Raw genomic sequence first — 15,484 nt, 5'->3', positions numbered from 1 at the left:
TAGCGCCTAAATTCAGTCATAATGCTGACACAAGTGTAACGGAATAAAATTCAACATATATATGAATAAGTTAAGTCATTATGTAGCTAAATGACTAAAATATAAAATGTGACTTTTACCACATGAATATATGTATGAGTACATCTCTGAAATAGACACACAAATGTGCTAAAGTATCAAATAAAAAGTGTGGTATGAAAAAAAAACGAATGAATAGGAGGCTGATGTTCAGTTTAGTCCAAGGTGAACAGGAGGGGGCATCATGTAGCAATGTGTTCTGTGCCTCTGCTTGTTTTCTCCAGGCTTTGCCTTTTTTCCTTTTTTTCCAAGCTTGCCAGATTTGGTATTTTAAAGAAATAGTATTAGACACAGTGACTGCTCAAGCCTCTAACATCAACAGCTTAATTTTGTTGTAGAAAACAGTTCATACCTCTATTGTGGAAATATATATATATAGCAAATAGTACTAGTTTGTAAAATATGTAGCTTACTTTCACAGATTTCAAACATTTTGACCAGTGCTGCCCAAATCTTTACATAAAACTCAAATTTGGACATTTAGAAAAAAGCTACTGATAAGTAACAAAGGATACAAATTCCATCTATGAGAGAAAGGCTCCAATTTATTCAGTTCAAGTGTAAAAAAGTAGGCACACAGTATAATGACATGATACATGTTTATGCTACTGACAGTACTTACATATGTACATTTAAGACAAACTATCATCCAACACAAAAGGCATGAAAAAGGTTATTGCATTAAACTGTATCCTTTCACACACTGCAGGAAATACAAATTCTCTGGCATACTGAAGCACTTTCCCATACAGTATAGAAGTGTGGAGAAGGATTACGGCCTAAAGAGGGTTGTGCTCCTTTGCTTTAAAGAAGACGATGCGGTGCTGCTCACAGGTCATATAAAAAGCAACTGCTGGCTGTAACAAGTCCCAGAGAGTAGAGTGATAAACATCCTATCTGCTTAACACAGTAGAGCAGCCCTTGTGATTAGACCCCAGTTTTCTCAGCTCTGATTTTCAGTATTAAAACATGAAGAGTTAAACTGAGCTCATGCTTTCCTGCCAGGCTGAGCAAAAACAGGCTCAATTCATCAATGGTTTTAGGTCAGCCTACAGTAAAACAAACAAACAAACAAAAGAACACAGAATTTACTTAATTAAAATGTGTATCATTTCTACATGACCAAAATACAGCACATCATCAGAATTTTTGGCTTTAATAATTAACACTTTGTTGGTGCTATTTAGAACCATTTTTTGAAAATCAACCACCTGGTTTGCACAGTTTTTTGATAACTAGCAGAATCAGGTGTTGATGTGCTGCTCTCCAGCATTACAAGTATCAGCAACACCATATTCTCCTGAAGTGGCTGTTGTGTTTTACCAAGATTTTCTTTAGAAAGAGGACACAACAGGGTTTAGATTTTATGGTATGTTACTTCTAGGGCATCTATGAGGGCATAGACCAGTTGGTAATGACATAGTAATGGTATTAACATCAGGCTACATGGTCATTTACATTATCGTCCAAGCTTAGTGGAAATGATGGAAATGTAGACATTCAAATAAGATAAATTGGGTTCATGAGCTTTTGTTTTTTCAGTGGCCATCTTCAGACACAGACATGGAGAATAACAGAATAAAAGCAAAGACGAATGTAACACAAATTTTACACGTGCCACTGGAAAAGTATGAGCAGCACAAACAAAAAAAGCAAATCTAAAGCTGAAAGCTAGGACAATAATTTGGCTTTAGCAAGAGAAGCAGCAGAGTACAACATAGATATAAAAGAATTAAAAACAAGTTCTCTAACATACAGGTCTGTGGTGTAAATGAAAATGCTCGGTGGTGAAGAGTCTGCCTTCACCTTATCAGGAAGCACAAGCTGTTGCTAAAAGAGGCCAGTCCGAAGACATCACAGGACCATTGGTTTGGGGTATATATATAATAACTCTTTGCATAGTTATTTGTGCCTCTGCGGTGCGGGCAGTCTTTCTCCATCGCCCCGAGGACTAGTCAGCAATGCACATCAGACAGACAGACAGTTTGCCAGCTTTTTTCATGTGCTGACAACCCTATACAGTGTTGGTACCAGTCAATACAGTATATTGATGTCATCATTAGGAAACATCGTAACCCCCATTTGCTTCACTCCGCTGAAGGTTTGGAGATACAAGGGTTTCAAATGACGATATAATAGCTGCTGATTTAACGTACAGATTATTAACATAACATAATAACAAGTAAGCATGAACAAAAAAAAAGAAAAGAAAGAAAAGTAAACAAGAAGAACAAAGGAGAGCGCCGGCTGGACAGCGCATCTGATTGTAAATCAGTCCTTTCAGGTTTGAACTTGGCAGACTGTACTTCTTTAAGGCGGAGGACGGTGTGTGCAAGGTGTGGGTGTGTGTGGATGGATTGTGGGAAGGGGTCAGTGCCTCTACATGTCCGCTTTGACAAAAGACGCGAACATGCCGTCCTCCTGCTCCATCAGCGTCTCTGGTTTACCATACTCTAGGATGTTCCCTCTCTTCATCACAATCACGAGGTCGGCTGTCAGGATAGTGTGTACTCGGTGCTGGCAGGAAAAAAAAAACACACACAGGCGAACAGATATATAAACACACAGATATTGCCAACTACTGATTTACACACCATTTAAATGAATGGAATCAACATTTCTAATAACATAAATGATTAAAAATGATCTTGTGACTGCGAATAGATACTTAAAATACTAAATTAATTTAATTATTATTTTAAAGCTATATTTCGCTCTTTATTGTATGAATGATTCTACATAGAATACTGAAGAAAATAAGTGCTATACTATAGTGTTCCTTACATTCTAACACATGGTCAGCTTATGGGTGAGATATCGTAATTAAGCTAGTATACATGCATCTCAGTTTACATCACAGAGCGGAGCCATGTGTCACGGGGAGAACAAGCCTCCTGTTTATGGAAACAATAGGGTCCAGCTCTGAAAAGTAATACACTATTCTACCATTTATATAAACTCCTGCAGAACAGCAGAGGCAAACAGTAGCAAGTGCTGCCAGCTGAGTCCTCCGTGCTGCCAGATACAACAGCAGCAATACAAAACCATTCTACACAAATGTTAAGCAGCAATGCCTTGAACTTTATAGAAGTGCAAATTCTGTGCACTACACTTTAAGCAAAGGGGGAGTTTTGATTTGTAAAAAAATGTTGGTGCTATACATTCATTATCTGAATGAATATTGTATATAATAAATACAATAATATAATATATATAAAATAATATAGAATACAATAAAATAATATATTATTAGTTAAATATTGCCTTAAATATTTTAAGTTACATAAATTTAACAGGGTTTACTGTGTGTAGGGGTATTTGCTACATCCTTTACAATGGCTCTTCAAGGGTTATTTAGTAAAGAAACCTTCATATTCAAGGAAACCCCTCTGTAGATGGTTTATTATAGAATTGTTTAATAGGGGTTCTACACAAAAATGGTTCCACTATTGTTAGACCTTAAAGAACCCTTTTCAGTTCAATATAAAGCCTTTTTGCTTAGAGTGTAGACAGGGAGAGAAGACAATTAATCAGTTAACTACCTAGTAGTTTTATAGCTGCTGCATTTATAGGCTTTTTTTTTAATCTGCTTTTTTGGTTTTCTTCTTCAAGTTTCATGTTAAAGTCAGACCTACGATTACATGCACATACCAGAAACTGCTAATTATAATTATGTAAACATATGGCAAAATATATCTTAATCTTTTGTGCATTACATGGAGTAGATAGGACTCAAAAAGGCACACATGACGGTTATGGGATTACCAACCGGGATGCCGGGTGGGGCTGTGGGCGAGGTTACTTGTGCGTGCGAACGAGAATGCTGAAGAGGCTGTCCTCCTGCGCTAACAGGTTAGCAGCACTGTCGCACTCGACCAGAATTCCAGAGGAAAACACCAGCACCTGCTCCGCCTCCAGGATGGAGGAGACCAGATGCTGTGCCACAGAAAGAAAGAGAGAGAATGACAGAGAGAAACAGGAGAGAAGAATGTGACCAGAGAGAGAGAGAGAGAGAGAGAGAGAGAGAGAGAGAGAGAGAGAGACATACAAAGATAAGGAGTAAAAAGAATTGGGAAAAGCAGATGAGGGCAGGTAAAATGGGAATGTAGAAAAGTGAAGAAAGCATAAGAATAGAGACCAGGGCCTTGTAAATAGGTCCAAGGCTTAGTAAAAGACCTTTTCACAGAGAGGACTTTGATAACCTTGTTAAAGTGGTATCTGTCAAGGGGTGGGGTATAAATATTAGACAGCTAGTGAGCAGTCAGTTCTTACAGGTGATGTGTTGGAAGCAGGACAAATTGGCAACCTTAAGGATTTGAGACAATTTGACAAGATACAAACTTGGATGGCTAGGCCACTGGGTCACTCCAAAACATCTGGCAGGGCTTGTGTTACTGGTATGCAGTGGTCAGTACTCACTAAAAGTGGTCCAAGGAAGGACAACCGGTGAATTGGCAGCAGGGTCATGGGCACCAAAGGCTTATTGATACGTGGGAAGTTAACTCTAGGCCTTTTGGACTAATCACAGAGAAGAGCTACTGTAGTGCAAATTTTTGGAAAAGTTATTGTCGGCTAGGATAAGGAGAGGAAACAGCTTGCTATGTATCCCCAGACCAGTCAGAGTGCTCATGCTGACCCTTGTCAATGGCCACCAGTAAGTAAGTAAGTGTACGTGTGTCACTTGCTTTTGAAAGAGCTTGCACCATGATTCACTATTTGATGAAGACAAGTTGATTGAGAAAGTGTGATGTTTTGGGCAATGCTTTGCTAGGAAACTTTGGGTCCTGGCATTATTGTGTGTGTTACTGTTACATGTCACATAAACATCACTGCAGACCTTCATGGTGACAGTATTACTTAATGGTAGTGGTCCCTTTTATGGACAGAGCTACTCTGGCAGCACAAGCAGAACCTACACAATGTTCGGCAGGTGGTTTTAAATGTTATGGCTGATCAGTATGTGTGAATATATGCAAATTCTATTGTTGATTCTGTAACTTTCAACAACTGAGAACCCTCTTACCAATTGTATAATTAACCAAGAAAAATGTCACTTCGCCAGTCCAAAGCCACATCTTGAAATCCATTGTTTTTACCCTACTAACCTAAATCCAGGTTATCCAACAAGAATGGAAGCCTTGTAGTCATTAATTCTACAGCAATCAAAATTGTAGTAGCAAAGCATTGATTCTAGAAGATGGTCCATTTACTACACTAGCTGCAACTTCTCTGCTAGCAGTAACTATTCAGTAACTATTATCATTCAATAAGTCATTCCGTTAAGTACATCTTCATAACATAAAGCTGGTTCGTCTATGGCAAGGACATCAGAACCTTCCAGCAATACTACTTTAGGCAAGAGGACATCTTAAAGTCTGGCAAGAATTACAGATCCCTTACACCATTTTAAGAGTCCTTTTTGGATTTGAGTCTAAGACATTCATTACTAACTTTCCCACAGTGCAGCGATGAGTAACTTATGGTGTTTAGTGTAAGGCGAAACTTACTGCGATGGTAACAACAGTGCGGTCAGCAAACGCTGTCATCACCACCTTCTGTAAAATGTTCTCCTGAGAAGACAAATGCACAGAGAAGAGACTCAGCAACTGCTATTTTAAAATTTGATGGCTCCATGTAAACTATCTGATGAAGAACACTCAGTTATCACCGCCTGTGAAATTCAAGGTCCAAAAAAGCCTGCACACCAAAGCCAGGCGGAATAAATCTATGCTCTGCTCAACTGGCCGAATAAAATGTTAGGAGGGAAATGGAATTTGTTGTCATCATGCATCCGCAGGCTTGGCTCAGGGCTAGAGGAGTAAAAGAAACAGAGCAGACAGCTTTTACCGTGGCCATGTCAATGGAGGCTGTGGCTTCATCCATGATGAGGATGCTGCTCTTGCGGACAAAGGCTCGGGCAAGGCAGAAGAGCTGACGCTGACCCACACTGAAGTTCTCCCCTCCCTCTGTTATTACAGCATCTACAGACACATTGGGATAGGGTTTTAAGGAAGGGGTAATCATAAATGAGACGTTGCAGCTGTCATAGCGTAGTGAAGCGTAGTAACCACATACACACATAGACAGAATTGTTGGTAGCCTTCGGTTAATGAAAGAAAAACCACAATGGTCAAAGAAATAACTTAAATCTGATAAAAGTAATAATAAATAAAAATGCTATGAAAATTAAACAATACAAGATGAAGATGCTTTTCAACCATGCTTCAACAGAATTATAAAAAATAAAAATAAAAAACTCCTGGATAGAAATGATGCTACCCTTAACATTTTGTTGCACAACCTTTTGAGGCAATCACTGCAATCAAACAATTCCTGTAACTGTCAATGAGACTTCTGCACCTCTCAGCTGGTATTTTGGCCCACTCCTCATGAGCAAACTGCTCCAGTTGTCTCAGGTTTGTCTCAGAGTTGTCCCAGACTGCATGTTTCAGCTTCTTCCAAAGATGCTCAATAGGATTTAGATCAGGGCTCATAGAAGGCCACATCAGAATAGAGCTGATGTGCCTTGGCAAAAAGTTCAATTTTTGTCCATAGGAAATTCTCCCAGAAGCTTTGGGGCTACTTGCCCCAAACTACATATTGACAAGCCCCAAAGCTTCTGGGAGAATTTCCTATGGACAAAAAATTAACTTTTTGCCAAGGCACATCAGCTCTATTCTGAATCCAGTCTGGCTTTTTTATGATTTTTTTTCAACGATAGTGTCCTCCTTGGTTGTCTCCCATGAAGTCCACTTTGGCTCAAACAACGACGGATGGTGCAATCTGACACTGGTGTTTCCTGAGCTTGAAGTTCACCTTTAATCTCTTTAGAAGTTTTTCTGTGCTCTTTTGTTACCATTCGTATTATCTGTCTCTTTGATTTGTCATCAATTTTCCTCCTGCGGTTACGGAGGGAGGTTGTCTACAGTCCCATGGATCTTAAATAATAATAATAATATGTATATATAATAATAATAATATATAATAACAATAATATGTGCAATTGTAGTCACAGGAACATCAAGCTGCTTGGAGATGATCTTATAACCTTTACCTTTAACATGCTTGTCTATAATTTTCTATCTAATCTCCTGAGGCAACTCTTTCCTTCGCTTCCTCTGGTCCATGTTGAGTGTGGTACATACCATGTCACCAAACAGCACAGGGACTACCTGTAGCCCTACATTACATGCCCACTGACTGATTACAAGATTGTAGACACCTGTGATGCTAATTAGTGGACACACCTTGATTTAACATGTCCCTTTGGTCCCATTATTTTCAGGGGTACCATCATTTTTGTCCAGGCCTGTTTAATGAGTTTATTTTTTTAAATAATTATCTTGAAGCATGGTTCAAAATCAATGTCGGATTTTCATTTGTTAATTTTCATAGAATTTGCATTTATTATTACATTTGTCAGATTCAAGTTATTTCTGTGACCATTGTGGATTTTTCTTTTATTAACCGAGGGGTACCAACAATTTTGTCCACGTGTGTATATTCCTAGGGTAATTATAAATGTATTCAAATGTCCTCAAAACCCTTTAACCTTTACAAATGAAAGTTTTTGCTGGCTAAAACAAAAGCATGGTGTCGTTTAAGGACATCTGCAGTATTGAATGAATTTCTATTAGCGTACCCAGCCCTCCTGGGAGTGCTTTGACCATATTCTTCAACTGGGCAATTTCCAGAGCCTCCCACAGCCTGTCATCAGTGCAGGTGCGCTCTGGGTCGAGGTTAAATCTGGGAAGGAATGCACATGGAAAAACTCAAAAAGATTAGGAAACACAAGCAAAAAAGCACCAATACATAAACACACAAATGCTCTATCTAAACATGCTGACAGTGTACATCTAGTGCATCTAGAACGCTTGAAAGAAGCACAATACATGACCATAAGAGGCAAAGGCAACGAGTCTGGCTTCACTCCACCAACTTTCAAGTTCCTTTAGTTCCACTGGGGAAAGCTCTACCACAATAGATGTCTTTATCACTGCGCTGCATTTCCCACTGAGTGCACTGCGAAAAAGCCTGCCATGCTGTCCTGGGTCTTGGCCCTCCGTGTCTCTGAGCCACCAGACCTTTGCTATATTAGCACAGATTCTCCAGGGACCAACAAGCTATTAACTCTGCTTCATGTAAACCATCACTGTGGCAACAGGCTGCCCTAAACCCTCCCCCAAATGATGCAACAAGGATGAGCTTTCATACGCCCTTTCTCTTTAAACAAGCTTTCCGTCTTCTGCAACTGGGTTGTCTGCGAGTTGTTTAGAAAAAAAAACGAAAAAAAGAAAAACGTATGATGCTGGGCATCAGTGCATGCAACATACAACACCACCCCAAGATATTTTCAAAGAGGTTCTTTCATGAACTGCAGTTGGCAGTGACATGTAATAATACCAAAGCTTTCAAGCTGCCTGTTTGTTTTTGTCAGGGTAGAGGAGTAGAAGAAGCGGGTGAGACTGCTTTGACTGTGGCCATGTCGATGGAGGCCTTGGATCCTCTCAGCAAAGTCTGTCATGGCATTGGTAATTACACTGTGCATTTAAGAGGTTTATGCAACTCTCAAAAAGTAAAACATCCTCAGGCCGTTTCTCATTAAGTGATGAGGAAGTGGGTGTTTGTTATCACTGGCCTTGTCTGTTTGGGTTAGAATTGATCCTTAGCTTTCTCCTTCAGAAGAGAGATAGCGCGAGAGAGGATGCACGTGTGTGATTGTTAATACCGGATGGAGCCACTGAAGAGGACTGGATCCTGAAGAATGATGGACAGACGGGATCTCAGGGTCTGCAGGGGCAGTTTGCAAATATCAATGCCATCGATGATGATCTTTCCTGGTGGAAAAAAAGAAAAGAAAAAAGGTTCAGTTCAAGCAAAAACATTTTTTGTTCTCTATAGAACTTATTTCTGAACAGAAAGATCTCAAAATGAATCACAGGGGGAAAAATATTCTGTTTAAAAATGAAATGGAAAAACAAAAGCGTGGAAAGGAAAACAGTGTGTCTTTCCAGCACAGCTGATCATTCCCTAATCATAACCATCAGGATTTGGAACAGCAAAACCTAATCCTAGATCATCACCCTGCTTTTGCACAAAGTCAACTTTTAGCACATGAACAAAAAAACAGATCCAATACTAAACCCTTCAGGCTTCTCACTTTAGCTTTATATGGACACAGTGCAAGTGTGTGTTTACTCAATCCCAACTTTAAGAGATTTTACTGAACACAAGTCATGTTCAGAAAATGATTGTGCACATTGTTGAGTTTGGCCACATTAGCAGCCTCAACTCACTGACCTGAGAAGGGGGGGGGAAATGAGTATTCTACAGTTACATGCAGTTAAATAATGCCAGAATGTTGTCAAATGATAAATTACATGTGACTGAATGACTGTTTTAATCTATTAAGATACATAAATAATAGATCACATTGTAAAAAACAAAAAACACTGCATACATATTATTACGTACTAATGTACTAATGTATAATACATCATGTAACTTTGTTCTGTTTGCCCCATTGCTTCTATCCATAGCTATCTAAGTGTCTGGTTTTAAAATGTAGCTGTGTCCCAAGCACAAAAACCTCAAGTTACAGGGTGTATGAATCGCACTGGAGGTAATGTTGAGCATGAGTTTAAGTCTCAACAAGCCTGGACCAAAGTGCTGGAGTGCTCTAAAAGCTAATGCCTCCACATGACATCAGCATCGCTTGTCAAAGTGACAGGAACCATAAGCAGCGCAGCATAAACAAAGGAAGCAAAAGACTAGCCGGAGTTGGGCACAGAGTGTTCTCTATCAGTGAGATTCTCTCAAGAAGTAACAGTTTAAACAAAACAAAACAAACAAAAGAAAAAAAAAATCATCTTTCTACTTTAGGACCATTTACTTTTAAGTCCATTTACTATGGACAAAGCATGCAGGCCTAGTTCCTCTGGAGCTGAACGTGTGGGAAAAGGACAGGTGCTGCTACACTCAGCCCTGAATTCACCTAAGCTTAACGAGAGAGTTATGCCATATTCAAAATGACAGTGCACTACAGCTTCCCTCTGAAGTCAAGCTACTGTAAGCACAGGCTGTGGCAGACACTCTTGAAGCAGCAGGAGTAAAAAAAAAAATATATATATACCTTCAAACACATCCACCATGTTGAAGAAGGCCAGAGACAGTGAGGACTTTCCACTGCCTGTTCTACCACAAATGCCCACCTGGGGGGGGAGAGAGAGAGTGAGAGAGTGAGAGAATGTGAGAGAAAACAACAGACCAATGGTTAGATTTAAGCCGACCAAATACTCTCTTTGTTTAGAGCCAGGATGATAACGATGAAGTGAAGCCTTTCTCGAAAAAGTGAAGACTGAGTTGGTCTGCTTTGATTTGAATGAAGGTTACAAATGTTCTCAGTGTGCCTCAGGTAGAGTCTGTAGGCAGTACTTGTGAAGAGTCATGGTGAGGAGAACGTTTGGATGTGAAAGACGTGAGAAAATAAACACTGCTGTGACAAAACCGCCAGCTGGGTGACACTGAGGAGCCTGCTTGTGGCACTGCTGTGATGTGAACTGAATGTGGCGTTTGTTCTCTGTGTTTGAACAGCACCACTACAACATAGATCTTTATCCGCAAGGATGATGGATTGTCTATTTGTTTGTAAAAAAACCCCCAGAAAAACAGCAATATTACCAGAGCAGGATTTGCACATCGCGTTCTACAGGTGTTTTGACCAGGGTCTCTTGGTCAATCCTACCTTCTGTCCCGGGTTGATGAAGGCATTAACGTGTTTCAGAACAGGTTTCAGCATGGGGTCATATCTCACACACAGGTCCTGGATCTTAATCTCACCATGCTGAGGCCAGTCCTCTGGAACCTGGGACACATCTAGAGACAGAGAACACATAAAAAGCACAATAACCTTTTAATCTGACTGTAATGCCACTTTTCATTCTCCATTCTATTATTGACTTTTAAGATGTAGTGATTATTATGGTTAGATGGTTATGATTTTCCTTAAAAATGTACATTTTCAATTAAATTCCACATCCTTGTGTCCTCTTATACTTTGTAATGTGTATTTATATCTGTGGGTTGTGTGCTGCCAATGAGATAGATCACTACACTCTAGATGGGGGAAAAAAAATTGAGCTGTGATGAAAATGTTAATTTCTCACTCATTACATTACGGTACTGTGCAAAAAATATATATATTTATATATTTTCAGTAGACGAACATCACTTCTTAAGTAAGAAGTACGAATAAAAATCGAGCTTCACTCTCAGTTCAGATCTGAAAACATCCACAGGTGTTTCTGTCTACCCTTCCATTGTAAGAAGATGAATCAACACTATGGGTCTGAAAAGATGCAGAGCTTATCAAGATGCTCCTACTGAGAAAAGCAGACAGATACAAAAAGAAGAAAATGTAACCAAATCAAACTGGTGAAGCTGCAGCTGTTTACAGAAATGTGGACTAACTACTTTTAACTGGGATTATTTGGATGGTGAAAATTTCTATGGAAAACATTTCCTGAAATGGAGTGTTTTGAAGAGAATGGAAGGTATGCATGCTTTCTGCCTTTTTTCCTAAATCTGAAAATTAACTTACTTAATGGGTGTTTTGACTGGAAACAAAATAAATGATTGGTGATGTGAGGTCGAACAGTACTGTACATATAAGTTTTGTAACACTCTTCTTTAGGGCTGTTTAGTAAAGGCAAAGGTTCCACATAAATTTGGATGCTTAAATGGTTCTTTGTCATGGTAAATGATTCTTCACATTAGCTGAAAACCCTTTGTTGATGTTTTTATGTATCTTTAAAAAATGGTTCTATATATCAGCAAAAAAAGGATTCCATTGTGGACAAAAGTCAAATAGCACTTTTAGTTACTTACCGAATTATTCCTAAGCTATAAGATAAATAAATAATGAATAAGTCTGCAGTTCAAATGGTTACAAAAACAGATTCCTAGAAATGCTACAATTTAGGACTAAAAATAGCCAGCTTTTTTCCCTTTTCCTTTTTTTCCTAGCCCGCACAATGACTGGTAATATAACTCCAGATATACAATAAAAAAAGAAACAGTACTCAAACTAGCCAAAGATCTAAGTGCAGCCTAAGACCTCTTTATCTGAATAGAGTGTATAGATAAGACCTTTAAGAAGTGTTTAGACTGCTAACATTAGTAGTCAAGTGTTCAGTAAGGTTTGTAGGAGAAGCAAAGTGTCGCCTCAGAAATAACTGTCTGTGTGTTGCACTTACTGTCCTCTAGACTAAAGCGATCTCAGTCTCAACAATTGCTCTCGTGAGCCAAAGCGCTTTGACTGCAGGCAACAAAGGAGCATGAATCACCACGGTGGAGAGGAAAAATACAGCAGATGACAAGCAAAGTGCTTTTACGACCTGCAATCATCACGACTATCTAACACTGGGTCCGGATTCCAGAGTTTAGTCTCTGAGTTTAGTGATTTCTTTCCATTGCGTCATTGAGGAGGAGGGAAGGCCTTTCTTTGGCAGTGGGGAGTCTTTGTGTTATCACCAAAGCTCCAGCGATGCTCCTGCTGCAGCATCTCCCTCTCTTCTCCTCATCCTCCCCTCTAAGCCCTCCGTCACTCCCTAGAGAGATGAGTGTTTACAGTCGCGAACGAGTCTGCGTCTCTGATCATGCTACTATGGAAACTGCATCTGCAAAACTGGGAGCTCTCTGATCGGGAAATGTGAGGAGTGTCACGCATTCCCACATGCGAACAGTAGGACAGGAAACAGGAAATGTGGGGATTTCTGTGGTTGGGGTCAGCCTGTCCTGTCCCAGACCCACCGAAAACAATTACCGCACTAGGAATGAGGGCGGACAGATTAAACGTATGAGATTACGAGACAAGCTCACATTCACAAAGCTTGGCAGAGAAAGAGTTCTGATCTCAGATCAAATTCCTCTCTTATTTATGACGACCTTACTGACAGGGACAGATCCTAGATCAGCACCCCTACTCTGACAAGCTTAATGAATACCAGCCCAGATCTGGATCAGTATTTGTCTTTCACATCCCAATGAATGTGTTTATGAGAAACTCATCCTTAATTACTCTAAAAGATCAGATATGAGTGCAGGGTATACATTGAATGACCTTATTTATATGTGTCTTTCATTTCCATATTATTGGCAAAAGTATGTAAACTAAAAGAACCAGAAATGTGGTACCTATGGAACCTTCATAGTTCTCCGACTCTGTGCTCAGGAAGCTATTGACCTTCTTAACTGCAGCCATCTGAACCTCCAAATCTGCCAGGTTTCTCACCACCCAGTTCAGGTAGTTAGTGACCTGCTCACAACAACACAGAAGCACAGCAAATACCAAATGAACTAAAAACCTTTAAACTGATCAATTATGGTGGATAATTTTAGCACAATATTAAAAGTCCATTTAAAAGGGCCATGACATGCAGACCTACCTGTCATTTGCTTTTTTTAACATAACATATCAACATCTTTAAGGTTAAAATGTACCATTCACCCCCACCTAATTTTTAAATTTTTTTTTCATTTTTTTTTTGTTTTGTTTTGTTTATTTTGGTACTAACAATTAATCCCCTAGCATTAGCAACTTAACAAGTACATGCAAAGTCAGCCACCGCCTCTTTTTGAACTTCCGACGACATCGCTCTGAGGAAAGCGCTGGGTCCCCAGCTCCACCTCATCAGCTAACAGACACCTGTGCCGGTTGCGTCAAGAGTGATGAGGGGAGAGGGAGCGCCATCTACCCACCCGGAGATGGCACAACCAATTGTGCTCTTTCAGACTCCGGCCGCTGATGGCAAAGCAGCATGGGGCTATGCAACTATACTTGGGACTATACATTTAAACTCGCGACCCATGGGCCATAGTGGCAGCGCATTAGGCCGCTGAACCACTCAGAGCCCTCACCACGACCTAATTTGAACAAAAGAAATCAATTGTTTTACGATACGTTGTGATTATACATCTGCTCATATGTGCTCATAGTTGTATAAATGCATTAAGGCTGTGATATCGCAACCATGAGCACATATGAGCAGAGATTATCACAACGTATCATTTGGAAGACATCCCAAAGAATTCTGGTCTGAACTTTTCCACATTTCAGCCCGGACAGTTTTTGTGAATGAAGCACATCACAGGGCAGCCATTCAGAAGCATTTACATATTTAAGTCTTTAAGGTACAGTAAAAAAAATAAAGTTATACAAAACAATACTATAAAATATAAAATCATATGTCCCCTTTAAAAATGATCCAAGAGTTATCATTACATAAAGAGAGAAAAATGTTTTTCACTCACAGTGAGGGCGTATGTTAGGCCCAGCCCAACCAGACCAGGCGGGAGTCTATAGAAAGGCATCCAGATGGCAGCCACAGCAGCCGTAAGTACAATCACAGCACCCAAGTAATCCTGACAGGGAAAAAAAACCCACAAAGCTCATTTACACTATATTTCTATTACTGGTATCATTACCATGTTCTACTAAAAGCACTAGCTTTTAAAAGCTGTACTGGCTCACATACAGTGTGTGCAGAATTATTAGGCAAGTTGTATTTGAGAGGATTCTTTTTATTATTGAACAACAACTATGTTCTCAATCAACCCAAAAGACTCATAAATATCAAAGCTTAATATTTTTGGAAGTTGGAGTGGGTTTTTTTTAGATTTGGCTCTTAGGAGGATATCTCTTTGTGCAGGTAACTATTACTGTGCAGAATTATTAGGCAACTTAATAAAAAACAAATATATACCCATCCCACTTGTTTATTTTCACCAGGTAAACCAATATAACAACACAAAATTTAGAAATAAACATTTCTGACATTCAAAAACAAAACCAAAAACAAATCAGTGACCAATATAGCCACCTTTCTTTACGATGACACTCAAAAGCCTTCCATCCATAGATTCTGTCAGCTGCTTGATCTGTTTACGATCAACATTGCGTGCAGCAGACACCAAAGCCTCCCAGACACTGTTCAGAGAGGTGTACTGTTTTCCCTCCCTGTAGATCTCACATTTCATGAGGGACCACAGGTTCTCTATGGGGTTCAGATCAGGTGAACAAGGGGGCCATGTCATCATTTTTTCTTCTTTTAGACCCTTACTGGCCAGTGGAGTATTTGGATGCATGTGATGGAGCATTGTCCTGCATGAAAATCATGTTTTTCTTGAACGATACCGACTTCTTTCTGTACCACTGCTTGAAGAAGGTGTCTTCCAGAAACTGGCAGTAGGTCTGGGAGTTGAGCTTCACTCCATCTTCAACCCAAAAAGGTCCCACAAGTTCATCTTTGATGATACCAGCCCATACCAGTATCCCACCTCCACCTTGCTGGCGTCTGAGTTGGAGTGGAGCTCTCTGCCCTTTACTGATCCAGCCTTAAGATATTTC

At 39.7% G+C, this 15,484-nt stretch overlaps 1 protein-coding gene across 3 annotated transcripts in view; it reads right to left on the bottom strand.

The window, feature by feature from the left end:
• Positions 1–603: 603 nt before the first annotated feature.
• abcc9 (ATP-binding cassette, sub-family C (CFTR/MRP), member 9) overlaps positions 604–15,484 on the bottom strand; it is a 53,585-nt gene continuing 38,704 nt past the window's right edge. For 2 of the 3 annotated variants that reach the window (XM_072672612.1, XM_072672610.1), the window contains 10 exons: positions 14,389–14,499; positions 13,273–13,393; positions 10,823–10,953; positions 10,211–10,289; positions 8,807–8,915; positions 7,721–7,824; positions 5,926–6,059; positions 5,586–5,648; positions 3,848–4,014; positions 2,507–2,595 (listed from right to left, as the gene is read on the bottom strand). In XM_072672612.1, the coding sequence (XP_072528713.1) occupies positions 3,877–4,014; positions 5,586–5,648; positions 5,926–6,059; positions 7,721–7,824; positions 8,807–8,915; positions 10,211–10,289; positions 10,823–10,953; positions 13,273–13,393; positions 14,389–14,499 (990 nt within the window). In that variant the 3' untranslated portion in view covers positions 2,507–2,595; positions 3,848–3,876. Of the gene's footprint in view, positions 2,596–3,847; positions 4,015–5,585; positions 5,649–5,925; positions 6,060–7,720; positions 7,825–8,806; positions 8,916–10,210; positions 10,290–10,822; positions 10,954–13,272; positions 13,394–14,388; positions 14,500–15,484 lie in introns of all 3 variants that reach the window. The other variant, XM_072672609.1, reaches the window with a different exon arrangement.

This window comes from Salminus brasiliensis, chromosome 2 (genome assembly GCF_030463535.1).
Source record: "Salminus brasiliensis chromosome 2, fSalBra1.hap2, whole genome shotgun sequence".
In the NCBI taxonomy this organism is placed as follows: Eukaryota; Metazoa; Chordata; class Actinopteri; order Characiformes; family Bryconidae; genus Salminus; species Salminus brasiliensis.
Note: the sequence above shows the minus strand (reverse complement) of the source record. Positions and strands in the feature narration are given on the sequence as shown.